A 14,884-nucleotide genomic window follows, 5' to 3' on the forward strand; every position below is an offset into this window, starting at 1 on the left:
CTCCCCGTGCCACGCAGGCTCCCCCGGCCAGGGAGAGCTCTCGGCTAACGCCCCGTCCTCGCCCTGGGCCAGGCAAACCGCCCTGAGACACCAGGAGGGGCCCCGCCCCAGCCAGGCCCTGGCCCCACCCGGGGAGCCACCCGTGCTGGGCACAGCCGGAGCTGGGCACTGGGATAGCACGGTGAGGGTGCAGGACCGCCCCAGGCAGAAGGGAGGGACAGGGAGGAGCCCTGACAGACAAGGGGCTACGTATGGGGATAGACGGACGGACAGACAGGAGTACTGGGTACACAGCCATGTCCATCCCAGATCCCCTTTACAGAAGCACCCCCCAACCCCACCATCTGCGGCTGACTCCCGGGGGCGATTTCTCTGTCCGTGCCAGCTAGGGACACCGCGCCAGGGTCCTGCCAGCCCCGGCTCTGCCCTGCACCGGCTGCAGCGGGCAGAGTGAGCGCCCCGCCGTCGCACCCGAGGGCATACTCTGGCAGGGCAGCCCCCGGGGTCCCCTGCCTCGCTGCTCTTTGCTGCTGGGGGCCTTTGCCCGGGGCAGAGCCAGTCCCCAGCCCCTGCAGCGCCGGGCCGGCCGCGGCGTTCTCACCAGCTGCTCCCCGGACAGCACCTCCAGCAGCTTGGTCAGCATGTAGCCGTCGCGGAGGTCGGCGTAGAGGTCGCTGATGCGGCAGGACACCCGGGCCAGGTGCGAGTTCACCCACTTGGTGAAGGTTTTCTTCTGCACGGCCTCGCGCTCATCTGCCAGGGGCAAACACAGCCCGGTCACTGCCCTGCCCACACCCAGCCTGTGGAGATGGCTAGCCACGTGTGCAGGGCCCCCCACTGCACCCCCGCTCTAATCAACAGTCCACTGCCCTGCCAGAGCCGGGGACAGAACCCAGGAGTCCTGGCTCCCAGCCCCCTGCTCTAACCACTAGCCCCACTCCCTTCCCAGAGCCGGGGAGAGAACCCAGGAGTCCTGGCACCTCACCCCCGCTCTAACCACTAGACCCCACTCCCCTCCCAGAGCCAGGGAGAGAACCCGAGTCCTGGCTCCCAGCCCCCTGCGGACGTACCGGCGAGTGCTTTGATGCGGGAACACTCAAACAGCTTGGCGGTGACCGTGGTGTCATCCCAGACCTGGTTGTCCGTGTTCTCCCAGCGGGTGTTGCTGTTCTGCGACTGGATCTCCATGTTATCCAGCTCAGCTGCTCCGTTGGCCATCGGGGAGCGTTAACGTCTACCAGAAACGACAGCAAGTGACAGGCTCTGGGCTGGGGTTTGCGGAGACCCTGCTCCAGCCGGCAGCCCCAGGAACCGCGAGCTGGATCAGGGCCTGGCAGCCGGCCTGGCTGCTGTTTTCTAAGCAGCGTGAACAGTGTCAAGCACCTTCCAGCAATCGGAGCACGATAGTTACTGATGCACGTTCAGTGTTCCTGCACGGCGCCCCCTCTGCACACAACCCTCCCCCCGCCTGCCCAGGAACGGGTCTCCCACAGTCACCCGATCGCTCTTCGTGCAACTGACAACGCACCAAGTGTGTGCACGAGGGATCGGCACCGGGGAAAGCTGCACGCACGATTCACTGCCCACGTGCGTGCGGGGAGGCCGTCCCCTGGGCACGCCAGTGACAGAACCGGCATCTGCTGCACCCCAGCTCCACGCACCTGGCTTCTGCCCACGTACCTGCCGTCCCGCGTGTCTAAACATCGCACACAGGCGACCGCAGCAGGCCAAGCTGCGCCCACAATCGCCCGTTGGACAGCGCTGCTGCTCAGGTGTGTGCGTTCACACGCACGGAGCCGCGGGGGGGGGGCTCTGTGCTGCACACGCATGGCCCACCATGCACAGGCCCCCTGCTCGCCTGCCAAGGTTTTGCACACGTGCGAGTCACCCAGACGACGCTGTCCACGCTCAGAGGTGAATTCTCTGGGGCAGGGACTGTCTGTCCTCTGGGCCTGGCCAGCCCCCGGCACAAGGGATTCCTGAGCCCAACCGGGGCTTTGGGGCCTGCCAAGACCCTAACAGTTCAGCATAACCCCAAGGAGCCGACACTCTCCCAGCACGGAGCCAAAATGCCGCACGCAGAGGCCAAAACCCAGAGGAGACTTCACGGGCCGCTGCAGAGTAGCTGGGCCCGACGCATGAGTAATCTGTACAGAGCTGATTACCAGCTGGCTCAGAGCTGTGCACGGCCCCGTCCAGCCGGGACCACCAGCTCGTCCCTCCTCACAGCCCCATCCTCCGAGCCTGGGGTGCGCCAATCTGCGCGCAGATCTGGGCCCGAGCGGGGACCGGCCAGGGCCTGGTGCGGGACATGCACTCCTGACTCCTTAGTTACTTCGCTGGCATTAAGCAGCAGCCAAGGAAGGGGGGATTTGCCCAGCAGATGCCGACTTGCCAAGAAGGTGGAGTTTTCTGATCAAGAGAGATTATCCTGCGGGGTGCACAGCAGGGCTGCAGGGGGTGGTGTGGCCACTGGAGCTGGGACTCCTGGGTTCTCTCCTGGCTCTAGGAGGGGAGTGGGGTCTAGTGGCTAGAGCAGGGGGGGCTGGGAGCCAGGACTCCCGGGTTCTATCCCAGTTCTGCCCCTTGGCCCGCTGGATGATGTGGGGCAAGTCACTTCTCCTCCCACCCTCCATCAATTTACACTGTAAACTCTCCGACACAGGGTCTGTGCAGCGCCTGGCACAAGGGGGCCCTGATCTGAGCTCGAGTCTCTACATGCTACTGTAATACACCTAATAATGAGCTACTAAAATCTGTGCCTTTCCCTTTGGGCTCTGCTTCCCCATGTCTTAGTGTAAAATGCCACCCTCGTGAGCTGACAGCGTCACCCTCCCTTTGCACTGGTGCGATGGCAGCGCATGGGGCTGGGCAACGAGGACTCAGCCCCCAGGGCTTTGCTGCAGGCGATGAACTGATAAATGCAAGATCCAAACGCCTGACAGTGACCAATGGCAACAACCGCCCATCACACCACAGAGCTCCCAGCAAACAGCCCTGACGGCCTGCTCAGGCTAATGGATTTTAAGCCCAGAAGACGCCTTTATGATCTAAGTTGCCCTCCACCATCAGAGAGTCACCAGGAGATCCTGCACCCAGCCCAGCATGCGGGAACGAAGAGATTCCACCGACATGTCTCGCGCTACGTTACCCGCTTGCCCGGTTGGCCCCGAGGTTTCTAGCCCCTGTCTCAGAGCTAGAAGCAAATGAGGGATGGGACCCGTTGGGACATTGCACTCCATATGCTTTATAAATATATGCTTGGAATGTGAATATGATGTAACTGGAATATGCTTCATGCAAAAGGTCTCTTGGAAGGTATCATTACAAAGCTTATAATCTCCTGAGTGTGGTCATTCTATTTGTATAAATGTATCACTCTTGTATCTGAAACTAGGAATATGAAATATAACTCTGAGGGCCTATTGTAATTATGCAAAGTGTGGGCCACAAATGGTGGCTTGGAATCTTGATGGCTCCCATCAACCAGGACAATTGGTTGTAAATGGCTCTGTTGACTTGGAAGCCTTCCTGTGAGTCAGGCCAGGAAGAATGAAGACTTGGGGGGGTCTCACAGGACATGTGACCATGTCACCTGGTACTGGAATCCATTTAGAAGAGGGGGTAGGAACCCAGAAAGACAAAGGATTCCCGCCTTGGGCCAAAGCTATTAAAGGGGGTGGAACAGAACAAAGGGGGTTGCCAGTCATGAGAAATCCCGTAGTTACTACCTGAGCTGGAGCGAACAAGGACTGTACCGGGGGGGAAGGATTGGGCCCAGACAAGGAAGGAGTCTAGTCTGTGAAAGAAGCTTATTGGAACATCGCTGAGGGTGAGATTTACCTGTATTCAGTTTCTTAAATGTATTAGGCTTAGATTTGCATGTTTTGTTTTATGTTTCTTGGTCCCTTACTTTGTTCTAAGAAAAGGAGGACTTGTGGCACCATAGAGACTAACCAGTTTATTTGAGGATGAGCTTTAGTGCATTCAGTGGAAAATGAATACATCCGATGAAGTGAGCTGTAGCTCACGAAAGCTCATGCTCAAATAAATTGGTTAGTCTCTAAGGTGCCACAAGTACTCCTTTTCTTTTTGCGAATACAGACTAACACGGCTGCTACTCTGAAACCTTACTTTGTTCTGTCTGTTATTACTTGGAACCACTTAAATCCTACTTTTTATACTTAATAAAATCAGTTTCGTTTATTGATAAACCCAGAGTAAGTAATTAATACCTGGAGGAGCAAACAGCTGTGCATATCTCTCTATCAGACCCCGACCGAGATGGTGTGGGGCCGGAAGGGATTGATAGATCAACAGAGCGTCAGGAAGTGCTTCCCCACCAGCCAGCAACTCGTTCGACCTCCCCCGGCAAGCCAGCCAGGAAACGTTTGCTCCCCCGGGGCAGCTGCAGACGGGGATCAAGTCGCCCCCGAACCGTCTCTGTGCTCAGCTAAGCAGCCGGAGCTCCTGCCGTCTGTCGCCCCCAGGAGCTTCTGAACCCGTCGGTCGTTGTCCCGGCTCTTCTTTGACCCTTCGATTGACCAGTGGGCCCCAGAACCAGCCCCAGGCTCCCAGCAGCGTCCCACCAGGGCCAAACACAGGGGAAACCACCTCTCTGCTCCTGCTGGAGATTCCCCCGTTCTGGGGCCTCGTGCTGGGCGTTCCTGGGGGGCAGAGCTCCCCTCCCCGCTGCCCCAGCTCCCTCCATGGGGTTCAGGGAAGCAGCAAACTGAGCGTTGGCCATGCCATTGAGGGAGGGGCGCGGGGACAGCTGCGCCAGGGAGACGTGTGAGGGGCTCTCTTCTGCTTCTAGCTGTGCACCCCCCTTTGCTCCCGGGAGCTACAAATGCAGTCCCCCCACTCCCCAGCGAATAACAGACCAGCCTCAAGGAGCAATGGGGCCTTTTCCCCTTGCTGATGGCTTCCTTCCCCACGGTGACGCCCCTGCTGGAGGGGAAGGGGCTGTGACGAAGTGGGACTGTTCTTAATGTTTCCTCTGAATACTGTAAGTGTGCCTCAGTTTCCCCTAGGCATTTCTTAAGTCTCTAGGTGGTGGGATAAGGGGTGTAATTGTTGCAGAGCAAAGGGCCAGGGTACATAAATGGCTGACACCCTGTTTCCTGGCCACTGATGGCCTGGGCCCTTCCCCCCTGCAAGGTGAGAGCTAAAGGGTTGGAGAACAAAGGAATCAGGTGCCCTCCTGGCCCAGGAAAGGGACAAAGCCCAGAGGAGGAGGGACTGGAGGGAGTTTTGGTTTGGGGCTGGCTGGGACATGGAGTGAAGGGCAGACGTGGTTGTCTGGCTCACTGCCCCCCAAAATGCACCCAGCTGAGGGGTCCGGTTCTCTGCACCTACAAGCTCTGTGTTAGACCATGTCCCTGTCGTCTAATAAACCTTCTGTTTTACTGGCTGGCTGAGAGTCCCGTCTGACTGCGGAGTTGAGGGGCAGGACCCTCTGGCTTCCCCAGGAGCCCCGCCTGGGCGGACTCGCTGTGGGAATCGCAGGGAGGGGCAGAGGAGGCTGAATGCTCCGAGGAAGGTGGAAGCTGCATGAGCTGTGTGTCCTGAAGTCAGGCTGCTCACAGAAAGGAGACTTCCCCAGAGTCCTGACTGGCTTCATGGGGAGCAGTTCCAGAGCATCGCCCGGGGACTCCGTGAAAGGGGGGCCAGGGCACTGGCCCCCCCTGGTTTCCCCCCGCCAGCGCCTCAGCCAGGAGAATGGGAGCACTCGGCGTCTCCACCCTCAGGGGAGGTAATGGCACCCGCTCTCCGGGCCGGGTCAGAGGTCAGACCGGGTCCCCCACCCCTAGGGGCCTGATGGATCCCAGTGCGGCTAAGGGAGGGGGTCTGACAGCGCCCTGCGTGGTTAAGAGGAGGGGGTCTCAGCAGACCCTTAGCGGGCTGGGGGAAGGGTCCTGGATCTGGCCTCCGGGCGCTGCTGGGATTGGGCCCGCCCCGTGCGGTCATTACTGACGTGCAGACCCAGGCGCTCTCTGCAGGGCAGGATCCATCCCCCTGCCCCCGCTGTGCAGATCGGCAGTGACAGGCGCGCGATGGCAGTGGTGGGATAAAGCGCCCAGGGGGCCAGGGCAGGCGTGGGGGGGGCGTCAAACCCAGAGATGGAGCTGGGAAAATGCACGGGGAGGCACAAAGGGCATCGCGCCAACTCCCAGGCTGCTCGGCTCCCTGGGCAGACACCCAGCCACTGCAACCCACGCTCGACTGCTGCCCCCGGCAGCCTCCCCCGCTCCCAAACTGCCCCCCGCCCCATGCAGAGATGAAGCCTGCGCCGTCACCGAAGCCGGGGAGAGAGGAGCTTGGGGTCAAAACGCCGGCTGGGAGTCTAGACCCCCGGGCTCCATCCCAGCTCTGCCCCAGGCCCCGCTGGGTGGCGAAGGGCAAGTCCCTGCATCTCTCTGGTGCTCAGCTGCCCAATCTGTAATACAGGGATAGCGAGACTGGGAGCTCCTGCAGGCAGACGCTGCATCTCACCCCGGCGTGACGGGGCCCTGATCTCGGCTGGGGTCTGGGCAACGCCCAGGGCTGCTTACGGTGTTTTGGCCACTTTCTGCCACCTTTACTCCCCGGGGACAGATGCTGGTTTCCCATCCGCCTGTACTCCACTCCCCAGTCTATTTAGTCTCCCCAGCCTGGCAGCTCTTTGGGGGCAGGTTTCTTTTCCACCTTATGGTCCCTGTAAAGGCCCTGGTGTTCCACGCCCTGGTGAGACGAGTGTGACGGGTTCGGTCACAGAGACCCCCTTGGGACTGTTGGAATTACCTCTGAGCCCTGCCTTGATATGCTACCGCTCTGCAACACAGACCCAGGTCTGGTCCACGCCCCAGAGCTGCAGACTTAACTGAAAACTGATCAGCAAGTTACTTATCTCCAGCTCCCAGACACCCAGCTCCCAACGGGATCCAAACCCAAATGAATCCGTTTTACTCTGCATAAAGCTAATACAGGGTAAACTCATAAATTGTCTGCCCTCTATAACACTGATGGAGAGAGATGCCCAGCTGTTTGCCCCCCCAGGCATTAATCACTTATTCTGGGTATATTAATAAACCAAGGTGATTTTATTAAGTGTAACAAGTAGGATTTAAGTGGTTCCAAGTAATAACAGACAGAACAAAGTAGGTCACCAAGCAAAATAAAACAAAACAGGCAAGTCTAAGCCTAATACATTAAGAAACCGAATACAGGTAAATCTCACCCTCAGCGATGTTCCAATAAGCTTCTTTCACAGACTAGTTTCAGAGGGGCAGCCGTGTTAGTCTGTAGCAAAAAGAACAGGAGGACTTGTGGCACCTTAGAGACTAAAAAATGTATTTGGGCATAAGCTTTCGTGGGCTAAAACCCACTTCATCTTACGCATGGAGTGGAAAATACAGTAGGAAGATATATATACATAGGGAACATGAAAAGACAGGAGTTGCCATACCAACTCTAACGAGACTAATCAATTATTGTCAGCAGGAGGAAAAAAAGCTTTTGTAGTGATAATCAGGATGGCCCATTTCAAAGAGTTGACAAGAAGCAAGTGAGTAACAGTAGGGGGGGAAATTAGCATGGGGAAATAGTTTTCTGTCCACACATCTATTCAAGGGACACCATCATAGGGCCTAACCACATCAGCCACATTATCAGAGGCTCGTTCACCTGCACATCTACCAATGTGATATATGCCATCTTGTGCCAGCAATGCCTCTCTGCCATGTACTCTGGCCAAAGTGGACAGTCTCTACGCAAAAGAATAAAGGGACACAAATCTGACGTCAGGAATTATAACGTTCAAAAACCAGTCGGAGAACACTTCAATCTCTCTGGTCACTCAATTACAGACCTAAAAGTAGCAATTCTTCAACAAAAAAACTTCAAAAACAGACTCCAACGAGAAACTGCAGAACTGGAATTAATTTGCAAACTGGACACCATCAAATTAGGCTTGAATAAAGACTGGGAGTGGATGAGTCATTACACAAACTAAAAACTATTTCCCCGTGTTAATTTTCCCCCCTACTGTTACTCACACCTTCTTGTGAACTGTTTGAAATGGGCCATCCTGATTATCACTACAAAAGTTTTTTTTTTAGCCCACCTTAATCGATTGGTCTCATTAAGAGTTGGTATGGCAACCCCCATCTTTTCATGTTCTCTGTGTATATATATCTTCCTATATGCCAGATAAAGAAGTGGGTTTTTTACCCACGAAAGCTTATGCCCAAATAAATCTGTTAGTCTTTAAGATGCCACTGTACCAGGTCACATGTCCTGTGAAATCCCAGCCTCCATTCTTCCAGGCCTGACTCACATGAAGGCTTCCAAGTCAACAGAAAAGGAGTACTTGTGGCACCTTAGAGACTAACCAATTTATTTGAGCATGAGCTGTAGCTCACGAAAGCTCATGCTCAAATAAATTGGTTAGTCTCTAAGGTGCCACAAGTACTCCTTTTCTTTTTGCGAATACAGACTAACACGGCTGTTCCTCTGAAACCTGTCAAGTCAACAGAGCCATTTACAACTAATTGTCCTGGTCAATGGGACCCGGCAAGATTCCAAGCCACCATTAATGGCCCACACTTTGCATAATTACAATAGAACCTCAGAATTAACAGAAAGAAAAGGAGGACTTGTGGCACCTTAGAGACTAACCAATTTATTTGAGCATGAGCTTTCATGAGCTACAGCTCACTTCATCAGATGCAGAGTTCCATCCAATGTAGCCCACGAAAGCTTATGCTCAAATAAATTTGTTAGTCTCTAAGATGCCACAAGTCCTCCTGTTCTTTTTGCGGAAACAGACTAACACGGCTGCTACTCTGAAACCAGAGTTAACTTTATATTTCTAGCTTTAGATTCAAGAGTGATACATTTATACAAATACATTTATAATCACACTCAGTAGATTATAAGTTTTGTTTTGATACCTTTAGAGACCTTTTGCATAAAGCATATTCCAGTTACAGCATATTTACACTCATTAGCATATTTCCATAAAACATTATGGAGAGCAACATCACAGCGAGACGAGACAGACCCCAGGGTCAAACCTGCCGAGCTCGCGGCAATCTCTGTTAGAGACCGGGGCGAGAGCAACGCTGGGGCGGAACTGCTGCCGGGGGCTCTTCGAGCATGGACCCAGCTGGGCCAGCGCCTGGCAGAGAGCTGGGTAAATGGGCTCATCCCTGTGTTCCCAGCTGGGCAAGGATTGCGATTGCCTTGGTCTCTAAGGTGCCACAAGTCCTCCTTTTCCTTTTTGCAGATACAGACTAACACAGCTGCTACTCTGAAACTTGGCCGGAGCCCCTCACCCTAGAGCCCAGCCTGCAGCCCAGAGCTTCAGCTGTGCTGGAGCAGATCCTGGGGAAGGAGACACTCCCCGGTGGGTTCTTCCAAGAGCCAAGCCCCTCACTGACAGCTCTGCACTTCATTTCTGGCCTGAGCTCATCTCGCTCTAGGGACCGGCTGCTGCCTTCGCCCAGCTCCAGGCCTGGAGTTCATACCCAGGCTGGGCCACAGGCCACTGCGTGCGCCATCCAGCACCCTGCACGTCCGACGCTGCGCACGCAGGGAGTGCTGCCCCGAAGCGGCTCGCTCAGTGCCAGGCCCAGGCAGCGAGGCTCTTGCCGTCTCAGGTGCTCCCGTACCCAGAGCCGGAGAAGCTGACGCCGTTAGCCACAGGCTCCAGTCCCTCTGAGTCTGCGGCAGGGGGAGGGCCCTCGGCAAGTTCCCCATGCTGGGAAGGAGCCTGGCTGGCCTGAGAGCAGCCCAAGGAGCTGGCTGCTTCATGGGTCTTTCCGTCTCCCTTGGAAGGGTCAGGATGCAGCGGAGCAACAGGGTGGATGGGCCGATCCTCCCCCGCCCCCTGCTCCGGCCCCGCAGGGCAGGATCCTCGGACTGTTTCGGAACTGAACGGGTCCCTGTCGTCCTGGCGCCAGGATTCCCTTCAAGGGACAGACGCCAGCCAGGCAGAGCCTGCTGCGGACGCTCTGGGCTGAGCGATGCAGGAGTCAGCCTGGCCCCTTCTGGCCTGGGAATGCCTGGACAGAACGCACGGCCAGCCAGGCCCGCTGGGGTCTGCCATCCTGCCAGGAAGAGTAAATCAACCGCGTCTGGCCAGGCCCCCAGCCCAAGCCAACCCCCGGCGCGCTCAGGTGGACTTAACCCATCAGAGGCCACAGGCAGGTAGGGAGCCATGTTTATCTGTCACTCGCCTGCCCGCGCCCACAGACCCGTCCCCAAGCACTCGTCTGCCTGGCGGCCTGGAAAACACCAGCGCACGGGGCTAATGCGGTGGACGGCGGAGGAAGCAATCGGGGAGAGAGGCAGAAATGGACGAGCGTTGGGGGTGGACAGAGAGAGGATATAGCTGGGGATGGATGGACAGAGGGGGATGCACACGCAGACTGCCAGCAGGGTAGATACAGAGACGCACAGGGTGGGACCCAGCCTCCGGCCCCACACTCTCCCTGTGCCACAACCTCCGACCCGATAGGGAACCCAGTCCTCCCCAAAAGGGGCTGGAGGAATAAATTAAAGCCTGGAATGGGACCTTCCCCAGCCGCAGCGTCTGCCCCCAGCCGGAGATGTGTTAGCCAGCTGGCTCCTGGCCAGGCCCTCCCGGGTTCAAGAGCAGCTGCAGGGGGGAGGGGGGGGCTGTCAACCTTCAGCTCATGGCAAGGAGCATCTCTGCCCTGCCTTTCACCTTCTGCAGCCATGGCGCGGGAGTGGCCGGCTGCACAGACAGATGGTGCTTGGGGCAGGGATGCAGGGGGATTGCAGGGTCTTCTTGTCCCGTGGGCACCGACCAGGGCCACAAGGCAAAAATAAATAACACCCTTCACCTGGGGCCAGCCAGGGCAGCCACCTGGCAAACACCAGCCCAGCAGAAACACAAACCTGCCTCCCAGCCGCCAACTCCACGGGGAGAAGGGGAAACGCCGGGTCACAGACACGCACCGTGCGGCTCTGGGCTCTCCTGGCTGTGGGCAAAGGGGCACCGTGCCCCGGGCTAGCGACAAGCGGCCCCCCCTTGGCACACCCCCCATCTCCGGCTGGCAACCCCGGCGGGCCGTGGGCACCCAGAGCCAGCGCCCGGCTGGCACCCTGGGGTGGAGCCACTCCACGCACCCCACACTGCAAGGGGGGGCTTCCCCCATCCCCCGTCCCCGGCCACCTGCCAGCCTCTGCCCCCCGCCAGGCCCCCGCATGCCCGCGGCGCCGGACTCACCCCGGCCCCGCTCCCGCAGCCGGCCGCGCGGCAGCATCCAGGCCCGGGGCGCGCTGCAGAGCGCACGGCCGGGCAGCCCCGCCGTCACCGCCGCCCCCGCGCCCGGCCAATCCCCGCTCGGCGGCGCAGCCTCCCCCCGTCCCCGCCCGGCCGGAGCGGGGAGCGAGCCGCGGGGCCGGGGCCGGGGTGCGGGGAAAGGGGGGGAGGGGCGCCGGGGTGCAGCCTGCAGGATGCCTGGGTCCTATTCCTGCCACACGCCGGGCGCAGCCTCCTCCCCTCCTGCGCTGGGGGTTTAGCTTGTGAGACCCTGCCAAGCCGGGACCGGCCCCTGGGGGGTCTGGGCAGCGCCCGCCCCGCCGGGGCCCCGATCTCGGTCTGGGCAGCGCCCGGCCCAGTGGGGTTCTCGGTCTCAGTCGGGGCCTCAAAATTTGGATTGTTTATTTACAATTTTTTTCATACACGAATTTTATGAGCCCAATATCAGTGGAATCAAGTCTCCACAGGAGGGAGGAGTTTGCCCCTTCTCGATTTATGGGGTGTTATAATTAGCACCCTGGTACCCCAGGAGCGCACCAGGGACCCGGGCCGAGGACAGAAACTGTTTTATTGGGGTCTGGTTTGTATGGTTTCCGCTCTGCCCCTGCGACGGGTTCTGGTCAGTGGGGAATGTGAGCACTTTGCAGGGTCAGGGACATGGGGCTGAATTAAGATAATCTGGGTTGCAAGGTCCATCCGACCTGGGCCTCCCTGCCCCCCTCCCATGCTGTAGCCCTGTCCTGGCCATGGCCCTGGAGCCCTTCACCCCTCTTCCAGCTACTGTTCCAGGCTCTCTGCAGACTCAGGAAGGGGGAGGGTGGATGGAATTGTGGGCAATAAAAGGACAATGGCCCCGATTCCCCACCTCCTCTGGAGCCCGGCGTCCAGCTCTGGTCCCCTGTGGTCAGGAGAGGGTAACTCAAGCTGGACCCGGCGCAGAGGAGGGCGCTGGGAGGCTGTGGGGAACAGAGCACTGAGCCAGGGAGGAGGGATCGGTTTGCTCGCTGGAAATGCCTCCAGGGGAACCGCTCTAGCCGCAGGCAAAAAGGCAGCAGCCCAGGGCCTCCAGGCCAGATGGCAACGATGCTCCGATTTGGCCTGGACACACATGGCCTAGCTGGAGGGGCACCCGAGGGCCTCCCCCCACTGCGGGTTCACCACACGCCCTGGTGAGGGACCTCTGTTCTTGGCAGCAGGAGGGGGCTGCCTAGGGCGGCAGAGCTGAGCAGCCTCTGGGGAGCGCACCTGCGGCTAACGGACCAGAAGAAATGGGAGGAACCCGGCCAGGAGTCGGCTGAGCCTGGAGCTGGGGAGACGGTTTCAAGTCACGGGAGGAGGGAGGTTCCTCCAGACAGGAGCAGGGCGGCAAACAGAACGGCTGGTTTGAAGATGGAGTTTGATGAGTTTCTGAGTCATTGTGCCTGGTTCTCTGAAAACACTGGCTCAGCGTCCTGGCCCGGCCAGCTAACCATCCAACCCACGGGCCAAATTTGGTGAATCCTGGTCACGTGCCACCCAAGGCATGTGGTGCATATGCTAAGAGGTGGGCAGCAGCCGCCAGAAAAGCCACCCGTGCTAGGAGCCATTAGGGAAGGGAGAGATGAAAATATCATATTGCCTCTAGATTAATTCACGGTACGCCCGCATGTGGACTACTGTGTGCAGATGTGGTTGCCCCACCATTTCCATATGAGGAGAGAGTAATAAGACAGGGACTTTTCATCTTGGAAAAGAGACGACTAAGGGGGGATAGGATTGAGGTCTTTAAAATCATGACCGGTGTGGGGAAAGTAAAGAAGGAAGTGTTATTTACTCTTTCTCATAACACAAGAACTAGGGGTCACCAAATGAATTTAACAGGCAGCAGGTTTAAAACAAACAAAAGGAAGTATTCACACAACGCACAGCCAACCTGTGGAACTCCTTGCCAGAGGATGTTGTGAAGGCCAAGACTATCAACAGGGTTCAAAAAAGAACCAGATAAGTTCACGGGGGATGGGTCCCTCAATAGTTGTTAGCCAGGACGGGCAGGGATGGTGGCCCTAGCCTCTGTTTGCCAGGAGCTGGGAATGGGCGACAGGGGATGGATCACTGGATGATTCCCTGTTCTGTTCATTCCCTCTGGGGCACCTGGCATTGGCCACTGTCGGAAGACAAAACACTGGGCTGGATGGACCTTTGGTCTGACCTGGTCTGGCCATTTGTATGTTCTTATGTTAAAAAAGACATGTTGAAATTGGAAAAAGTTCAGAAACAGGTAACAAAAATGATTAGGAGTATGGAACACACACCCAGCAGCCTGGCCCCTCTCTTGTGCCCTGGCTGGCCCCTCACGGGATAAGCAGGAAGGTCCTCTCCTGGATCAGTGACTGGTTAAAAGACAGGAAACAAAGGGTAGGAATAAAGTCCTATTTAACATATTCATAAATGATCTGGAAAAAGGGGTAAACCATGAGGTGGCAAAATTTGAGGATGATACAAAACTACTCAAGATAGTGAAGTCCCAGGCAGGCTGTGAAGAGCTACAAAGGGACTCTCAAAACTGGGTGATGGGGCAACAGAATGGCAGATGAAATTCAGCATTGATAAATGCAAGGTGATGCCCATTGGAAAACATGATCCCAGCTACACGTGTACAATGGTGGGGTCCGAATTAGCTGTTACCACTCAAGAGAGATCTTGGAGTCACTGCGGCGAGTTCAAAACGTCTACTCAATGGGCAGCGGCAGCCAAAAAAGCGAACAGACCACCGGGAACCATTAGGAAAGGGACAGATAATAAGGCAGAAAACATCCTATTGTCTGGCGGCTTGAATCCTGCCTGCAGATGTGGTCGCCCCATCTCAAAAAAGGTAGATTGGAATTGGAAAAGGTTCAGAAAAGGACAACAGCAACGATCGGGGGCTGGAACGGCTGCCGCATGGGGAGAGATGAATAAGACTGAGACTGTTCAGCTTGGAAAGAGACAACCAAGGGGGGGGATAGGATCGAGGTCTGTAAAATCATGACCGGTGTGGGGAAAGGAAAGAAGGACGTGTTATTTACTCCTTCTCATAACACAAGAACTAGGGGTCACCCACAACATTACTAGGCAGCAGGATTAAAACGAACCAAAGGAAGTATTGCTTCACACAACGCAAACCCATGGAACTCCTTGCCAGAGGATGTTGTGAAGGCCAAAAGTATAAATGGGTTCAAAAAAGAGTGAGATGAGCTCCTGGAGGATCGGTCCATCCACGGCTATTAGCCAGGATGCTGAGGGACACAGCCCCATGCTCTGGGTGTCCCTAGATCTGTGACTACCAGAAGCTGGGAGTGGACGACAGGGCAGATCACTTGATAACTGCCCTGTTCTGTTCATTCCCTCTGGGGCAGCTGGCACCGGCTGCTGTCAGACACAGGGCACTGGGCTGGGCCGGCTATTGCCCTGACCCCGTCTGGCCGTTCCTGTGCTCCCAGGGGCGTGACAATACCCCGTGGTAAGGGCCGGACTCGATGACCCAGGACGGCTCCGGTCCTGAGCTCCGTTTGCACCTGTGACGCTTGGCACCGGCTCCAAACGGCCTCGGGGCACCCCCTCTTTGTCTGGGGGGCTCTGACTCCAGGGGGCTGG

General features: G+C 57.2%; 1 protein-coding gene across 1 annotated transcript in view; it reads right to left on the bottom strand.

The window, feature by feature from the left end:
• Positions 1–11,339, bottom strand: part of SPTBN4 (spectrin beta, non-erythrocytic 4) — a 53,091-nt gene extending 41,752 nt beyond the window's left edge. The window contains exons 1-3 of the mRNA XM_073322379.1: positions 11,237–11,339; positions 1,071–1,234; positions 602–753 (exon numbers count right to left, since the gene is read on the bottom strand). Coding sequence (XP_073178480.1) covers positions 602–753; positions 1,071–1,218 — 300 coding nt within the window. The 5' untranslated portion in view covers positions 1,219–1,234; positions 11,237–11,339. The remainder of the gene's footprint in view (positions 1–601; positions 754–1,070; positions 1,235–11,236) is intronic.
• Positions 11,340–14,884: the final 3,545 nt, after the last annotated feature.

Source organism: Lepidochelys kempii, chromosome 23 (genome assembly GCF_965140265.1).
Source record: "Lepidochelys kempii isolate rLepKem1 chromosome 23, rLepKem1.hap2, whole genome shotgun sequence".
Taxonomy (NCBI): Eukaryota; Metazoa; Chordata; order Testudines; family Cheloniidae; genus Lepidochelys; species Lepidochelys kempii.